An 18,405-nucleotide genomic window follows, 5' to 3' on the forward strand; every position below is an offset into this window, starting at 1 on the left:
GCTGTGTCACTGTCCTGGGGAGAGCACAAAGCTGTGTCACTGTCCCAAGAGAGCACAAAGCTGTGTCACTGTCCCAAGAGAGCAGAGCTCCGCAAAGCGATGCCGCGCAGCGGGGTCCTGACTCTGGGGGCATCAGAGCTCCGGGACGCCCCAAAAGCAGAGTCCAAAAACAGCTCCCGGACCCCGCCCAGCTCCTGCTCCGCAACTTCCTGCCCTAAAATGCCGTTTATGGACTCTGGCCTTGAGTTATTTCTTTTCATGAAATTTCCAAATATTTGCAATTGATTTCCTGCAGGCAAGAACTATTCCTGTGAGACCTGCCCAAGAGTACATTCTGTCTGGAGATTAATTTCAAATATGTTGTGGAAAAATTAGAGTTAATTTTTTCTTCAGGTCCTTGCTCCTAAAATATAGCTAATTTTTTWWWAAATAAAARCAAAATCCAGCCTAATAACTCTTGCACCTCATTTAATCCCCTTCAGCTGTATTTGTAAAATTACCCATTTCATCTAACACCTGTCAGCTTTACAATTAACCCTGGGCACATTAGCTGCACTTTACATCTTGACRTTTTTCCTTAACAAAAAGTGAATTTATTATAAGCAACTTCTTTCTAAAGTTCTCCCATGAGCCATGGAGACTGGTGTTCTGTGGTTTCACCTTGCAGCCTTTGGATGCAGGGGACAAGTAATTTGCATTTTTATTAAATCATCATTTGCATCCTTCCTTTAAACTACGATTTAGCTCTGGGTTGTCCTTGGCCAGCCTTAGCACGGTATGAGGTTTCACTGCGGCCGATTAGCCAGACATGTAGGTTGGAAATGCTGCAGGATTGCACCTGAGAAAGGTGTTTGGTGCTGTTTGGTGCTGTTTGGTGCTGTTTGGTGCTGTTTGGTGCTTTGTTTCCCAAGCAAGTTTGGCCCAGCAAACCCAGCCCTGTGCAAGGTCTTGGTGCAGGGGCAGCTGCCAGCGCCAGGAAGGACAGGCAGGCTCAGAAATGTGGCTGGGAAACCCAGAGCCGAGTTGGGGAATAACACACAATTGGTTTATAGTGCACAAATGTGCTTTGGATTGGGGGAAGGTATCCTGTGGCAGGAGGTTGGAACTGGATGACCTTTAAGGTCCCTTGCAATCCAAACCATTGTGTGAAATGCAGGGCTATTTGCAGGTAGTCTGAGTATGGAACTCATCACATTGTAAAGATAACAAAATGTAACATTGGAACAAATATGAAAGGATGAMTAAACCAAGTCTCGTTAGTGAACTTCTAAAGTGTGTTCTGTTAAAATATCAATCTGCCTTAAGGAGAATTCACTCTCTGCTCCTGAGCAAGGAGCTGTGAAATGAAATACATTAGCCACAATCTAAAATGTGCATGTACATGCAAATATGTCAAGATTATTTTTCTTTGTAAAGTGAAGTCACTGTTTGGTTTTCATTAAATAAGGAATGTGCATATCCTATGAGCTAAGCAAATATAGATGCTTTTTTGCACAAAAATACAAACCTAAGTGATTATTTTAACCTGGGCCTAGGTTGGAGTAACATTACTACTGGTGATTCTACCAGACCCAGACCTCTCACCCTGCTATTACAGCATATGGGCAAAAATAAATCCTCACTCAGGAAATGCCACCTCCCATTGCTCCATTTTAAAACATATTTTATGGAAAACAAATAAGAGAATGTTCTGTACTGGCTAAACAATCTTCAGCCTAGGACACAACTCACTGCAGCCATCTGGTGTGGAAGGGATGATTTAATCCAGTGCTGGAGCTAAAACCAAAAAAAGAATTAATTATCATTTATCAGTACCTGTAAGTAGAGGAAACCTGCATTAGTTACTGCTTCCACCTAATTAGTGAGCAGAGATAACCCCCATAAAAAAAACCAAAAAAAACCCAAACCCCCCAAAACCAAACAAACAGAAAAAAAACCAGCCCTCCCAAATAAAAACAGAAACAAAAAACTCCCAAAACCCCAAACCAAACCAAACAAAAAAAACCCACAAAAGCAAAAACAAAACAAAACAAAAACAAAGAAACCAAACCAAAAAAATCCTAACCAAAACAAAACAAAAAAAAACCAGACCAAACCAAACAAACAAAAAAAAAAACCCAAAACAACCAAAATACATGCTTTGAGATCTAGAATAATAAATTGGGACTTGTTTGCTGAGGCTCGAGCTCTCACTCAACAGCTGGGTGATACCCAGACCTTGGGGCTCGTGTCTTTATCAGCAGGGCAGGGGTGTCCTTCCAGCTCAGCAAGGATGCTGTGAATCCTGGCCAGGTCACAGGTGTCCCTGAGCTGGGGAGGTGCCCACACTCACCTCTTGCAGTGGATGCACTCAGTTCCAAGGTCTGTGAAGCAACTGTGAATTGAAGGTGAAGAAAATTAACTCTAAACCAGCAGCAAGGTTGTTTCCTATGCTTAAATCTCTTAAGGTGTTCAGCAAACTGTARTCAAGGTAAAACTGAGGAAGAATCTGATATTAGATAAAATATCCTAGCATCATTCCTATCAAAGGTTCAAATTTGCATGTGTTTATGTATGTACACTTTTGCCTGCACTCACCACCCCAGTGAGCTTCAGTTTAATAAAACTGTAGCGGTTATAAATGCAAGAGCTCATATTTCATACAGTGACACCTCTGAAGAGCTGGAAGGACTAAGCCAACAWGATAATGAAAATGTAAATAAAAGGAAATACAATTCCCATAACAAAAAGCGAGGGCAGAGGAGGAAGTGCCAACTTCCTGTTTTGTCACTGAGATTTGTGTGGTTGATTTTTACAGGCTATCAGGGAATGGAAGAAAAAGGTTGAAAAGAACTAACTTGACAACAAGCACTGAAAGGAAACAAATAATGAAAAAAGAAAATATTTGTGGAGGGTTCTCCAAAAAACTTTGCGCAGAAGAGGAATTTGTGTCCTCAGGTCTGGCTTCAGGTCCYTCCTGCTCTGTGCCGTGCCCACTGMAGCCTTAGCCAGGAAGGGAGGAAGGATGAACAGGGATATTGCCAAGGAAAGACTTTGTATATGGGATAAAAACTGTGTGTTAAATGCTGTGAACATGAGGGAGGGGTGTTTGATCTGTGARGCCTATTAATGTGAAGTTGTTTACTCCTAAAATAAGTTTTATCATGAAAAATGTCTCTTTTTTGGCAAGTGATGGCCTAACAGGTCTTAGTTGTATTTATTGTCTGTGGTGATGTTCCAAGAAATGCCCAGGATTGCTCTGCTGCACTGGAGCATGTTCCTGAAGGGTCAGCTTCTGCGTTTTTGAATTTGTTCACTGGAAAATGATTGGTCTGGTGACAATCTGAGTGCCCCCTTGGCCAGATCTAAAGCTTCACGAATTCTTTTGCTGAGTTTCAAAATACTTCCCTTGGGAGAGGAAGAGGGAGCAGAATGAAAATATTAACCCACAGAAAACCATCAGATCCTCTTCAGAGGCAGATTTTAACACAGGTTCGGGATTAGGGAGCAAAAGAAAAAACAGATTGTAGAATTGAAAGGGATCCACTTTTCATCATTTTTGTTTCTGAAGTTTATTRTAGAAAAGTGAGAGACATTTCTTAGCATGGAAGATAGAATCAAATCTACAACAATAATATGGCTTGTTTTAACATAGAAATATTTGCCCTGTGGAACCCAAACTCACAAGCTGACTGTTGGGAAAGCCTGTTCTTACAGAACRAGCTGAAGGAGATGAGTTTCACTCTTTTGAAGTAATGACTCACTGAATGGGGTCAGGACTGTAAAAAGACAAAAATYATTCTTAAAATACATTCACCAAGTAATATTTTATTCAGGAATATTTTGGAAAAAAATAATTCCAAGACCCTAATTTTGGGTCTGCTCGTATAAAAGGCTTCTAGACAACTCTGAGTTTTGCACTGTAATTATGTAGATTTTGTTTAAAGCTATTCTGGACCTATATGGCAAGTTTTGCACAAGTGACAGCTTTTCCTTCAACTACTTGTTTTTCAGAATACTAACACAGATTCCAGTAAATGCTTTTAAAAGCTGCCTGCTTAAGAAAGAGGTGGAAAAAATATGGTGAATAAAATACCCACAAAAATTAGTCATATCAAAATGCCTTTGCAAAGACTATGACTTTCCTCAGCTGAATCTTTCCTGCCTCTGTGGAAACCACATGAACCTCCACATTGAAGGAACATAAGTAAAAGCAGGTGTGAGAGTGTTCCAGTAGGCTGGTTTCCCTCATCAGCCTTGCCACACAGGCTGCATAGATATTTATTTTTCCCCCTCTCTCTGTTAATCATATTATAACATAGAAGGAGTAGTGGGCCTGTATTTTACACTTACAGTTTACATTGACAGAAATTATAAAGAACTTTAGAGCGACTCAAGCCCCAGGAAATGTGAGGGAAAGGCTGAGCGTGTTCAGCTGGTGACAGAGCAGAGAAAAGCTCCCAGGCCAAGCTGCCCAGCAGCAGAGCAGTGCCTGCCCCGCTGGAGTGTGAGCTGCTCCTGGCCCAGGGACAGCAGCCAGGTGATGTGCGCTTGGCTAGGAAAGTTTTTGGTGACTTCTGCTTAACCAGAGGGMACTGCAAAGATATTTCCTGTACAATGTATAGGTTAGTGTTGGGTCTCCCTAGCCTGGCTGCCTTTTAAATGTATTTTCTTTCCTTTTTTTAACCGCTCATTTCTCTTCTCTCATTTTAAAGAATTTCTTCCCCACACTTTTCTCTCTTTACAGCTTCTGTAKTCCTTCATTTTGTGGCATTTATTTGCTTGCAAAGAAAATGTCTTTCCCCCTTATTTCACATTACTTTTTCTTTTTCCTGTAGCAGATGTCCCTTTTAATCTCCTTTCTTCTAACAGGAGTTTTAATTTCTGGACTCTTTGTTTTTCCTTTGTGTGGGGAAGGTGTGTTCTTCAGGCTTCTTTTGGCCACTTGCCAGCCTTCAGTCCCTTTTTCTGCACCAGAAACAGCTGATACTCTGCTCCTGTCCCATGCTGTTGTAGCCTCTCACCTTTATTCCCTTGCTGTGCAAGGCACCTTCAGAACAGTATTTAGAAATGGATTTTATCTGTTCAAGGCCTATCTGTTTATCTGTTCAAGGCCTACAAATGCAGATATGGTGGATTAAGAGGATGGCTGAACTCACCAATATTTTGAACCAATTTCTTAATACTGACACAATGAACCAATGTTAATTAACCATTAGCACTTACTGACATGTGCCCTCTCTTAATAACATTCTATATAATATATGTATGTATATGTTTTGTGTTTGTGTGTGTATATCACTGCAGAATTAATTATGAAAATACACCTTTGGGCTGGTCTGTTCTTTCACTGACGCAGTCTGYTCCAAATTCTTGCCTTTTCTCTATTCCAACTCACTCCATTTCCTTGCAAATTTCTCATTAAGTTGTTGTCTTACAGCAGAAATTACTATATTATCCTTGAGCCAAATAACCTAAAATGATTTTACAAGGCATGATTTGTGCAGTTTTGATGATAGGGACAGTTATGACTTTTATGCCAAGCAACTTTTGGATGTAGATTGGATTTTGATGTCAGCTGAAGGCTGGATTTGGTCCTTGATGTTTAGAGAATTTCAAACTGACAGACACTAAGTATCTATATATTGGGTCATTGCATACACTGCTRGGCTTGACAGGGGAAAACATGCATCAAAAGAGAAGTGAGGTTATGATAATACAGAATGTGATAGATCTCAAATATTTTTCTTCTTTGTAAAAGAACACTCTCTTGAATAAAATGCATGTAAGTGTTTTGCATTTTTTATCTCTTTCCCCAAAAAGTCCATGTCAATTCAGGCTGAATTCATTCCAGATTCTGCAAYTGTGGACAAAATTTGAATTTCTCCTAGGACTAAAGTGACCTTTAGTACCTCTAGAGCAAGGATTTTGGTTTGCATACAGGAGAGTTTCCCTCACTGTTTACTCTCAGTATAATGTTGTTGTCTAATATGCCTAAGCATGTCTGCTCTCTCAAGCATATTTGCACAGCTTTCTTTAAAGCCAGTACTTTGCAAGTGCTATTCGTCCCTGTGGTTTCAATATTTAGGTATGAAACGTCTGTGGTTGCCTTTTGGAGCAATGTGTCTGCTGCTGCCCTTCTGCTCTCACCACTCATTTTGGCTTTGTGGATGGGCAGATAATTGGCAGCCCAACAAGAAATGTGAGCTATTGCTTTACTCCTATGGCTTTTATTTTGCTTTCAAGAGTTGGAAACAGTTACACAGATCAGTTCTGTTGCTCTTGAAATACAGTCTGTCCCATCCATCATGTTAACAGAGCAAAGGTAACAACCAAAGTAAATATTTTCCTATCTTCTCTTTCAGATAAAATTGAAGATGAATTAGAAATGACCACAGTGTGCCATAGACCCGAGGGACTGGAACAGCTTGAAGCACAAACTAATTTCACTAAAAGAGAACTTCAGGTTCTTTACAGAGGATTTAAAAATGTAAGAACAGCACTGCAATGAATGGAGTCTAATATGTATGTCCCCACCARCCTCAACTGCTCAGCTGCATTTTGTATTATTCCCCTGCTAAGCATTAGTAGTTTTGTATTAGATMTCCCTTACTACAGCAAAATGAGCACAATCTGTCTCTCCATCTAATATTTATGACACTGCAATTTGCCTAAAACTAAGTTTGGATGAATATTCAGCACATAATGGTCTCATTAAACTTGTCCCCAAATGTCAGCAAGCACACTTCAATTTCCTCAGCTGTGCCAGTTATCTTGAAGATAACCTGAAAAGGTTTTTATGGCTACTTATATAAACTTTGTTGTCAACTCCTCATGTTCAAATATAACCGGAATTGTTYGCTTGTGATTAGCTGCCCAGGATGGAAATTTTATCACTTCTCTAGCTGCTGAAGTCTTGTTCTTGTAGTAGGGTGTTAGCAGAGCACTTTAGGACTTTAGGTCCTGCATATGTAGGGAAAAAGGCTGGAGTGGCAGGAGCCAAAGAGAAATCAAAAATTAAATGTGTATTAAGACTGAGGAGACAAGAGAGAGGCTGCAGGTTTCTGGGAAAGCAGGAAGCAATGCCAGCTGGCATGGCTGGGTGTGCAGAAGAGCTCTGTGCCCATCCTTGTAAGCCACCACTGCAGCCACACTCCCTATGAGCAGCGATGAACCTCAGCCTGAGTCATCTGCTGCTGCCTCTCAGCGGCTCCTGTGATGAGACAAATGGAGAGGGAATGTGGAGGCTACATGGAGCAGATGCTTTMTGGACCTTGAAGAATGAGTACTCATTACATGTTTGCCTGAGGGTCAGGATTTAGTCAGCCAGGTGGTTTGTGCCAGCTGATGTTTTAATGATGATGAACAGGTCAGAATCGAGCTTGGTCAACAAACACAGAGCAGTTTATAAGCTGTCTTGCAGGACAGTTCCTGCATTCAGCATCCATCACAGCAAAATGCTGACATTTCTCAGAAAGTCAAGTCTATTGGGTAAAAACTTGTCAAAAGAAAGCTGAGCTATCTCAAATACAGGCAGTTCTGAGGGAACCTCCTGGACTTTGAAAAGGGCCTTTGTTTTTGACAGATTTTTGAAGTTTGATCAAATCACATTTCCAGGGTATATTTGACTTTTCCAAGGAGTCTGGTGGTTTCACCTTATATTTCACTGCTCACCTAAGTGGACCAAAGCCCAGCTCAGCTTTCTGTGTTTTTGTTTGGTGAATGTGGCACATTTGCACAGCCTTTGCTACACATAGGAGGTCATTTCACGTATGAAGTTTTCTAACTGAACACTGATATCTCTTTATGCTTTTTGGCTGCCCAGAAGAAATCATGCAGCTTTTGAGACAGAGCTTGACAGGTTAGCACCCAGACAGGACATGACTGCCTACAGTGGGAGATTAAACCCAGTTTTGCTGAGATTTCTGCAGTGCTTTCTRTATCACTGTTGGGTGGGAATCCTGTGTGGGAGAGCTCTGCTCTGTGCTGGGAGGATTTGCAGCTGCAGATGCAARGCAGTGAGGCAGACTTGGAGCACTCTCAGCACACATGATGTTTACCCCTTGCCCTTCCCAGTTTTGTTATTACTTTGCACTACAGAGGCACTGCCTCTCAGGGCAAGAGTTGCAGACAAGTGCATTTAACTTGTGACCTAAATGTAGGACATCGCTGAAGATCTTGGTATTAACTGGTAGTGCTGGCAAGACCTTGGTTTATAGCTAGATATTAGGACAAAGCAGGCTGTTTTTCTCCAGCTGATCTGCACACAATATGCACGAAGTTTCCTATCTAAGGTTTAAATTAAAATGAAAGTGCAGCTTTAACACTGGTAGCCTGCAAACCACGTTTTCAATGGGATGAGTAATTATACACAGGAGGMAAACTGGCTCAGCTATGACCATATTTGCTATTGTACAGAACCATCTGTTCTTWGGGATGATGCTACAGTGCCATTTGGAGATTCAAATCCCTGTGGGAATACAGTCATTTTCCTCCCTGGTTTGTATGTACTGCTTGCTCTCAGTGATTGCACAGGTCCTGTTTAATCACAAGGCAACACCTGARTAATCACAGAGACATTTGCAGGAACTTGTATTGGGCACAAAGGGATCGAGGTCCTGGCTGCAGAGGATTTGGTGTGCAGGAACAGGGATGGTGTTCCACCAAAGGCAGCTCAGCACAGCCTGGGGTGGCCTCTGGACTAGTGTCCTGTGTGCCCAGGGTCCCAATTGTTAGGACCTTTAAACCTGCTCTTTTTTTGTCTCTGGATTCTGTTCCCCCACTGCCTCCAAATCTTCTCAGACTTTTTTCCTAGTGTGTCACTGGTTCGGTCTGGTGGTTTTGCACCAGGCTGATGGAGGCTTCCAGTAAATACATCTCCATAGAAGCTGAGCACTCTAACCAGGCCTGTATTATTTCTGCCTGGCCAAAAGTYCCCTCTCTTTGCCTTCAGCTTGCTTTTCCAATTGTGAAAGAGTGCCATGCTCCAGCATCTCTTGGTTTCAGGACCAGTATTTCACATTTATCATAGCAGTTYCCTCTGCTCCCATGATTCTTGTGAATAGTTTCTTTTGTACCTCAGAGTTAGCTGCTGCCAGACTGGAGGCAGAATTCACATGAAGTGTTTGCTCCCATCTTTTTAGTTGGGATTCTACAAAAGCAAAGTAACAGGCAAACCCAGCAGAGACTCTGGTGGGTCTTGCCTTGGTATAGCTTGACAAAACAAAATTTGATACCCTCTGTCTACAAAAACACCAGAATTGTTTGAGCTAAACACCAGTATTGGCACAGGAACAAAATGGCCATGWATAAACATAAAAGAGAGTTTCCACCCCCCAGAGGAGTGAAGTTTGGTAAGCAGTTATGGAATTGCTGGGAGGAGAGCAAGAAAGTGTTTTTATGATTAAAATTAATAAATTGATGACTAATGAAGTGACAACAATATAGAGAATTGAGCTCAGTAATTCAGGAGCTTCCATTTAGGCCATGTTTCTAATGGCTTACATTCTTTAGCATTGAGTACATGGATTTAAAAGAACTGGGGGCTTTGTGGGATTTTCTGCTCAGTTTGAGGGGATTGTGATGTTTGTAGAAATGCTGGTTAGCTGTAAGAGATAATTTCTTAATACTAAATCWGGAAACAGACAAAATCAAATAACTGAGGGGCTGGTGGAGACATCCTTACCTTGCTTTAGTGTGAGCATTTTAGCAAATCTGTAATGAAGTGTAGTATGAGATGTAATTGTAACAAAGCAGGATAATGGAGATTAAAGTGGGCAGTACAAGCAAGGCAGAAATGTTCTRATACTTTAATAATCCCCAAAACGTCTCCGAAGTGGGACAACATAGAGCGACAAAATACATGGGATGTGTGAGTGCTTCAAAATGCAAATCTGGATTGTGGATTTGTCTCTGCGGTCAGCTAACTTACTACCTCTAATTTAGCAAAATGTGACCCCTGAGTATTCATCCTCTTGTTCTGGCCAGGTGAGCTGAGAAGGGTTTGACAGACAGGTTATGCTCAGCTCCCCTGTGGTCCCTGCATCTCTGCTTTGCACATTTCTGAAAGCAAACAGTGAAGTTTATTTCTGATTCCAGCAGAAGAAAAATGCAACTCCTGTTTTATTTTCCTTTTGGTTTTGTGGGTTGGTGTGTTTGGTTTTTATGTGGATTCAGYTCGTTTGTGGTTTAGTGATTTAAAAGAAGCATGAGAGGTTAAATTCAGATGCATAGGTCATGCTGCCAGAGCTTGATAGTCAGCCCACGGAAAACGAGGGGTTTGTTTTGTGCTTGACAACAATACCAAAAAAAATGTTCGCTGTTTGACATTTTGAAACAATTCATAGGTTAAATGTTAACCTAAAACCCTGTTATCAAACTAAAGTCTCATGAATAMTGTGGTGAAGGAATATGGTTTTTCTTACTGACAAGGATTTTTTCTTGAATGAGTGAACCTTTACAAGCTTCAGTGGAATTTAAACTGACACTAAGCTTACCTGTCCTATTTCACAAGAGAGATTACTTTTGAGGCAGCAGAATTAAATAGTTCTATAAGAACTAATGAGGCCTCTTGAGCATTCTTTGGCTCTTATAAAACAAAAATTGTGATCAATTAACTGCAAATGAATTGGTACTAGCATATGTGTCTGAGAGCAATCCAGTTATAGAGAGCTAAATAGGCTGATCAACGTCAACACTGCCTCTCCCCAGCACTCCCAGAACTCTGATGCAAACTTCCATTTGGCTTCCAGATGGAGCATCAGAAGCAATAAGGATCATGAGGAAATTCAGAAAATTAAGMAGGCCCAATGGCTAAAAGTGCCAGAATAGCCCTTGCCCTGTGAGAGAGCACAGGAAGCAGCAGTGCCCAGATGATGCACGATGACCAAGGCAACACAGGGACTCTGCAACTGTGGGAAGCAYAGAGAAAAGAATGATCACTCCCACATCTTACAAACAATCTTTCAGGATGTGAAGTTATGGTTCTTAATGAACATAATAGTTTATCAAGAGGAGAGAAAGAAATATATCTGGATGTGTCTGGCCAGTAGCACTGTGCTGGAAAGGATGGGCAGGTTGTGCTAGGCTTGATTTTAAAATGAATGACAATTTGGAAAAATTTGCAAGGGGTTGCAAGAGCTGCAAGGGTCCTGTGTGAGCTCATAGCAACAGCCCTTCATTGACCAAGGAGAACACTTCTACCCAAGAATGGCTGTGGATACGGTACTTGGTCTGATCAGTGATTAAAAGATGCCATAAAAAATACCAGTTTATTTATTTAATGTATGTTAGGGTGCAAGCTTCAGAAAACATGAGCATTTRGGAAATATTTGGGAGAATCTCTTATGGTAGCTGTTAGCGTCTATTTATTTATTTTTCCTTTGATGATTTCTACTTTACTAGAAGCAGCACAGACAGATGAACAAGTAACCGCTTCTCTCATGATAAAGAAACCAGGCAATGGATGCTTTGGAACAGTCTGAGAATACTCATCTAGCCAAGAATCTTGCAAGAAAGGATTAAAAAGTTTTGTTAATTTTGTCAGTAAATGAGAAGACAAGGTCTGGTCTTGCAGCCCCTGGCTTTAGGTAGTYCCATTGGTCTTTTGATCCCCTGGTGTGGAGCAAGCTTTGAACAGTGATGCCAGAGAGGGGATAGCCCTGGTGAGGTCAAAACCACAGTATCATGTTTGGGTGTTAATTGGGACACTTGTACACAACCAGTGGAAGGGCATTTTTCAGGACATGAAGACACAGAGTAAAAGATAATTGTTGTTGYTTTTAAAGTAACAAATTCTCTTTAATTCCGATATCTCCCAAATCACTAATGGTTTCCTACCTAAAGAGCCGGTAGAAGACAGCAGGATCTTTTCTGCCTTGGAGGAAGGAACCCAGATCTAACCATCCTAATTTCAACATAGCAAACAGCTATGTGATTAAGGAGCTATCTCACTGTCRCCTGAAGTACCCCTTCTTGCTCTCCTTGTGACTTGCACAAGATAAAGTGGTTTTTCATTTATTCTGTCCTTTTTTCATGGTTAGTGAATGCACATCAGCAGCAGATCAGAGGCCTTTTTCCATTTATAGGYTTTTTGTGGTGGAAGAATTTCTTRTCAAAGTCCTTTTTGTTCTTAAGASGTAGCTAAACAACTYATCAATAATAYGTTACAGACTTGAATCTTCCTCCAGCTTTTTGTGTCACTAAGGCAAAGGATTTTCAAAAGGATTTTCAAAGGGATTTTCTTAGACTTCCGAAGTTTACTCATCTCAAATTCCACAGCCTGTGATGCTGCCAGAATTCCATAGCCTTTGTCTTGGCTGTGCAGAGTGGGGTGTAGCAGGCAGGGAGTGTGCCCATGAAAGCTCCAGGCTGGAGCTATCACGGAACTGGTAAATCAGCCTGGGGCCATCACACCCAAACCTGCTCTTTGATGAAGTCCAGGCCAAGCACARAATTACAGATGAGGGGATATCCTACCCCAATAAGTGGTGTCAGCAGTCATATTCCAGGTACTGTGGTGTGGCAGTAGCATTTTTGGATGTGTGCCCTTTCAAGGTAATTTCTGTTCATCCCCAAGCTCACTCCTGTCCCACAACATCTCTCTCTGCACAGAGCATGACCCTCCTAGATGTGTTAGGTCAGAAGAATGAGCTCTTAAATTAATTTCTAATGCTTTAGAAGGTAAGGCCAAGGGGAAAATATGGTATGTAGCCAGGGCTGGCCAACAGACTGGATTAACCTTAACTGGATAAGTGTAAAGATCTGAACATCATTTTCCATCCCTTTTCTCCAATAATTCCAACTAGAATTTCTTTWAAAAAGAGCAGAGCAACAAGGAGAGGATACCATTTTGCTTCAAGATGAATGAGCAGTGTCTTGGCATCTTGTAGGTGGCTGGCAGTCCTGGCTGTTGACTGAGAAAAGGTGTGGTGGAAATAGAGAGATGCAGAGAAGGGATGGTCAGGGGATGCTCAGTAACTTCTGTCTTTCTCAGGGTGGGATGTCTCATCCTAGRAGAGAGACGACAAATGGAAGATCCACAGAATCACAAGGGTCATATAGAAAAATTGTCAGATTGACTGCTCACTCTCTCTAAACAGCAGTTCAGAACTATTGGGCAAGGCAGTGGGAGTCAGGTTCCATGAATGGAAAGCCAGTGATTCCTTGTGGAAAGGGTTATATTCTGTGAAGTTCTCTGCTGAAGGATCTGTGTGAAAGTGAGACAGGAATCACAGCATGACACAGAGAGGGATGCATGGAGAGAATATAGTGCCAGGAACRGAGGAACTTTCCTGATCCCAAATCTGCCCTTCARCTCMRTCATAAGCATCATACCAAGATATAYGTGCCAGTTTTATAAATTTTGTGACAGCTAGCCTGGTCAGATAATCCATCACCAACAGGTCCTGCCGGGAGGGACAGTGCTCTTGCTCCCTCCTCCCTCCCTGATRTGCCACCTGAGCTGAGGTTGTGGAATTAAGTGTCTGAGTTGGGTCGGTGCTGCAGTAGGACACAGCCCCCAGTAGGCTCTGTTGGTCAGTGGCTCTGAATGTGGAGGAAGAKGACTTTTCTGTATCTGTAATTCTGTGCAAAAGACTCAGTGCTGTGGTTATTTCATTGGTTTGCTCTGGTTTAGATTTCAAAATTGGTTGATGGGCAAGTTTGAGGAATGGTGCCATCAACTGGGAAATATTTAACATGACTGAAAACATCACATGGTTAGATAGCAGCACCCAAGGCTCTGAATTGTGTTAGAGCAGCCCTGAGCTGGTGGGAGTGTCTGTTATTAAGGTTTGTTTGTAAGGACTTACTGGTGTACTGTGGGCTGTTCACCTCTGTGGATCCAGTGTCAGGCTTCTGACTGCAGCCTGCTGCTGAGGATTCATGGATTCACATCTGTGAAGGCGTTAGACAGGGAGGTGTTAACTGGCATGAACATTATTTGTAATTGTTAGGTGAAAGCTTCATATGACAAAATACATGAACTGCCTTTCTAGCTCATTCCATAAAACAGCAATGAAACTGCTGAAAACATGATTAGAAATGTCAGTAATGGTGAGACAACTTTGTCAGATGCTTAAGATGAAATTGCAGTCAGAATTACTTTAATTTCTTCAGCTGTGCAGCCTGAGCATGCAGAGCACTGTGAGAACAGGAAGGTGATTTCTTTCATTGCTCTCTTTGGGCTTGTAGAGTTTTGCAAATGAACCTTTACCAAGTTGCATTTTTCTTGATTCTTTTTCTCTCTCTTTTTTTTTTGTTTGTTTGTTTTGGGTTGGGTTTTTCTGTTTGTTTTCCAACAGGAATGTCCTAGTGGGGTTGTTAATGAAGAAACCTTCAAACAGATCTATGCACAGTTTTTTCCTCATGGAGGTAAGTGGAGTGCTTTGTGCMTGTCAGGGTTCTTGAAGCCTTAACRTTGCCTATKGCCAGCTGGCTGTTAAAAACTGCTGCAGAACATCTGTGCAAGAAATGGGAATCAAGCTTAAGCTTTGAGGGGTTTTAGACTGAAACAAAAACATCAAGGTAATAACATTTTAGGCCCTTTGAATTGTTGTTWCACTTAGAAAAACCCTACTAAAGATTGCCCTTCGATGTCAGCTCTTTATTCCCGAGGTCTGACATAGAAACTGGGGGTTGATGCTTTGTTCTGTACTGACTCTCTTCTGGCAGAGTGGAATTGCTTCCTCTCAGYGTGTCTTTGCTTCCCTGCTGTTGGACTGCTTTGCTTGTAGTGTCTAGCACAGGAGGGTCCCAGACTTCATTTTGGCCTGAAAATTAATCAAAACCTCCTTAAAATTCTTAAAGCAGTTTTCAGTCGATATGTAAACTTCTGGCTACCTAAAATGATCATTTTTGRTGTTTATGTGACTAAGACAGGGTCATATCACATATGGGCATATTAAAGTGTTGTATTGAATTTCTCAAATAATACACTTTCTTGCCCTTTAAAAACATCAAGAATCCGTATATTCTGCTAAGTGCRTATGTTCTTTGGGGATGCTGGTCTCAAACTGAAACAAATCAGTTATTGGTTTAAGTGGCTTTTTAGCAAAAGATTAAGTATTTGAGGCTTTTCCAAATATCCCACTCTGTAGAAGCTGCAGAGTGCACTCTTTGGGGAATGATGACTGACCTTTCTGCAAGAGTATRTGTGAGCATGTGCATTTGAGTGTACTGTGGCTTACTTAGAGAAGGTCATTAACAAGTGTTTTTTTAACTAGATGCCAAAATAAAACATATTATGCTTATGTTTTACAACCCATGAGCCCTCAGATGCATGCCTATAAAAAGTTTGCATTAATTATCAATATGAGCTTGATGATTTCCTGTTGTGATTTCTTTTAAWTATGTTACAAAATGCAACCAGACTACTTATTTATTTATTGCAAAAAACAATGTATTTATAATTTTATGTATTTCTGGATGTAGTTTTTGTTTCCAACCTAAGTTCCAGTAAGTCCAAGGAACTCCAGTTGCCCCARTTAACTCCTTTAAGTAACACAGTGCAGGTGGCTCCTTTCTTCCCATGTGTAAAAAACAGTAGGCACAGAAGCTCCACTTTTTCGTGGATAGATACCTTTTTTCCCACTCTATTGAGGTTGTCAAAGACTTGCCTTTCCTTTTTTTCTGTGTGTTCCATTCCCTTGAGATGTGTTTCTCCCTTGGTTAATGATGATGGAAATACAACCACGCTTAATAGTACATCAGGTCAATAGCAGATGGATTTTGTATTTTACATTGKTTTTTTTCATTTGGTTTCCAWACTATTTGTATAACCTTAGTGTCATAAATCCTCAGATATTCTTACACTTTTATGGTTCTCTTTACAGATAAACTTGTACAACCTAGACATAGTAATGTGGCTCTGAATTGTGAAAACCTTGTGCAGTGTCATCCCAGGCTTTTGATAGTTTTGTTAGGACTCCTATCCTTGGCCTGTTTTAATTTTTGCTAATCTATCATYAAATGATACAAATGATCTAATTATTTCTTAATGTACATTGTACCAAATTGAAATAAGGCCTCTTAGCTAAATTTTTTAGTTCATTGTTTAGTTTAGCTTAATAGGAGCTTTAACTAGGGCTGTGCCATATGTAATGTTATGGTTTTCTTTTGGAGCTATTTTATAGGAGAATCATTCTCTTTAAATTGTAGTACACATTTTTTTTTTCCCTGAAGTCCAGTGTATTTTTTCCGTATGAATGATAAATATCCTTTTGAGTAACTGAAGTATTTGATTTTTCTGCACACCGTTACGCTTTCTTGGAATTGAATAATTTTAGAGATCAAAGTAAGGAGATGCTGGGTCATTCCACTTGGGCAGAACAGGGCACCAGGCTTCCCCTGAGTGCCATACAGAGTGTGGAGACTCAGGCTTGACTGATGCTGTGTACCAGAGACAAAGAATAGAGGACACAAGAAGTGCATGGCTGCTAGAGAGAGTAGCAATTAAGTGATGAGGGACTTTAAAGTTGGTTACTTCTRTCCTATACGGCTGAGCTTTAGTGATACAGAGAGCAGAGTGAATTGCCTYCCAGAGCAGGGAGCAGGTCGCTGCAGGTTTTGAAGTTGTACACCTGTTGGATATTTTTTCTGCATACCATTACTGATATTCCTAGTTTACAGCTGTCGTTCATGGSGTTGTAGAGACTGCTCTCAATAGAAAAGGTTTTCTAAAACCAGCAGTTCAATATTTGGAAGGATGAAAATATGGCCCTAGGTGAGATTGCTCTCCRAAAGCCATGTCAAACTCAAGTAACTGCAGCAAGACCCTTCTGAAGCTGGGCGGTCTCTGCTGTGTCTCCCACGAAACAAAAAGATAGAGAAAGGATGCACACACATGCTGCAGCCACTTGATATTTTTACTGTGTTTCCCAGCATTTGAACCAGAGATACTTTAGGATGGTTGGAGATTTTCTGCTCATTCTTTCAGGTRCAGCCACAAAATCCAAATAATTTCTACTGTAATGAAAGCATTTGCATTTCAAGGCTGTTTTGAGGGACGATGTCAGGATTTTGCAAGTCCATGTTAATATTTACTGGCTGATAGAATACCTGGCAATGCTACAGGGTTGAGTTAAATACAGAAGGAAAATAGGTTCATGCCTGTTGTTTAGAACCATTAGTGTGTAACGAGCTGCTGTACCTGCCCTTTGTGCCTTTCCAGATGCCAGCATGTATGCACATTACCTCTTCAACGCCTTYGACACTGCACAGAATGGCTCAGTGAAGTTTGAGGTAATTGCTTTTCATCTTCCTTCCATGCCGCTTGCTCAGTTTTGTGTTTCAATTTTTTTCTATCCATTCTTCATTRCAAAGTATTAGACCTGTTGGATTAAAGGTTAAAGGCTTCTGYCTAAAGTCAGTCGATGTTTTAAAATCTGGTTCGCTGTAGTTTATGCAGATGCAGTTGCATGTTTCAATAAAGGAAGATCTAGATCRTGCTAGTGATGATCAGAGGGAGAAAGTGCAGAGGTTTATGTGCAGAGGAGGGGTTGAGAAGAGTCCCATGTGAAATGAGGTGAGGGACACAGATAACTTGCACTTTGTACCTTCTGCAATCGTYATGTGTTGAATGATTGAATTGTTACATCTATGTGTTCCTGGAATGTGGATGCTTAARCTCATTTGATGTGTTGAACAGACATCTCAGGGACTTGGAAACTACATGCACCTTCTCATTAAAAGGCCTGTTACTGTGGCTACAACCTCTCTCCATGCTCGGCCCTTAGCTGTAGGAGTGTAGCAAAGAGACATGTTAAGTCATAGGCCTTTGGAGGATGAACTTCATAGTTCATARTGCAGACTATAAAACTCCTATAAAACTGCAAATCATAAGCAATCTTGCCTTTGCTGTCAAATGGCCCAAACCTCTGGTAGTTCCAGGTAAGACTGGGAAATGTGTTCATTCATTAAGTGTAGAATGGGAATGTTTCCATACATAGCTTTGTGTCTCTGCTGTGAGGGCTGCAGTGGGAGGTTTGCACAGGGCAGCCACTCAATAGTTAAAGGTATCCAGAAACCTAAATAGACTGAGAACAGAAAAATGCTGTTAAAATAACAACCAAACAAAAACAAACCTAGAAAGTGATGAACTTCCATTGCTGGCAGATGTCTCCACTGGTGGTCAAACATGAGAATTTCATCCCCTTTTTTGTATTGTTCAACAAATTCAAGCTCCTCTGAGCCTTGGCAGAAAGGAACAGAGGTTTCTAAGCAGTGATACACTGCCTCATGCAGAGCTCACGGAGGTGACTAATGATATTAAATGAGTTATCAGGAACTGTATAGCTCTATTAGCCTGAAGCTCTCTGCCTGTGCTATGCTACCCCTGTAGCTATGATACTCTCAGTGCCTGAGCCACCATGTAGTATAATTAAAAAATCAAAATTATCAGAAGCAGTATAATTAATAAATTGAAGT

At 41.0% G+C, this 18,405-nt stretch overlaps 1 protein-coding gene across 1 annotated transcript in view; it reads left to right on the forward strand.

Moving 5' to 3' along the window:
• Positions 1-18,405, forward strand: part of LOC130584631 (Kv channel-interacting protein 1) — a 72,667-nt gene that overhangs the window by 46,630 nt on the left and 7,632 nt on the right. Inside the window, exons 2-4 of the mRNA XM_057384731.1 lie at positions 6,345-6,469; positions 14,283-14,352; positions 17,150-17,220. Coding sequence (XP_057240714.1) covers positions 6,368-6,469; positions 14,283-14,352; positions 17,150-17,220 — 243 coding nt within the window. The 5' untranslated portion in view covers positions 6,345-6,367. The remainder of the gene's footprint in view (positions 1-6,344; positions 6,470-14,282; positions 14,353-17,149; positions 17,221-18,405) is intronic.

This window comes from Malurus melanocephalus, unplaced genomic scaffold (assembly GCF_030028575.1).
Source record: "Malurus melanocephalus ecotype Western Australia unplaced genomic scaffold, MMel_1.1 scaffold_740, whole genome shotgun sequence".
Classification (NCBI taxonomy): domain Eukaryota; kingdom Metazoa; phylum Chordata; class Aves; order Passeriformes; family Maluridae; genus Malurus; species Malurus melanocephalus.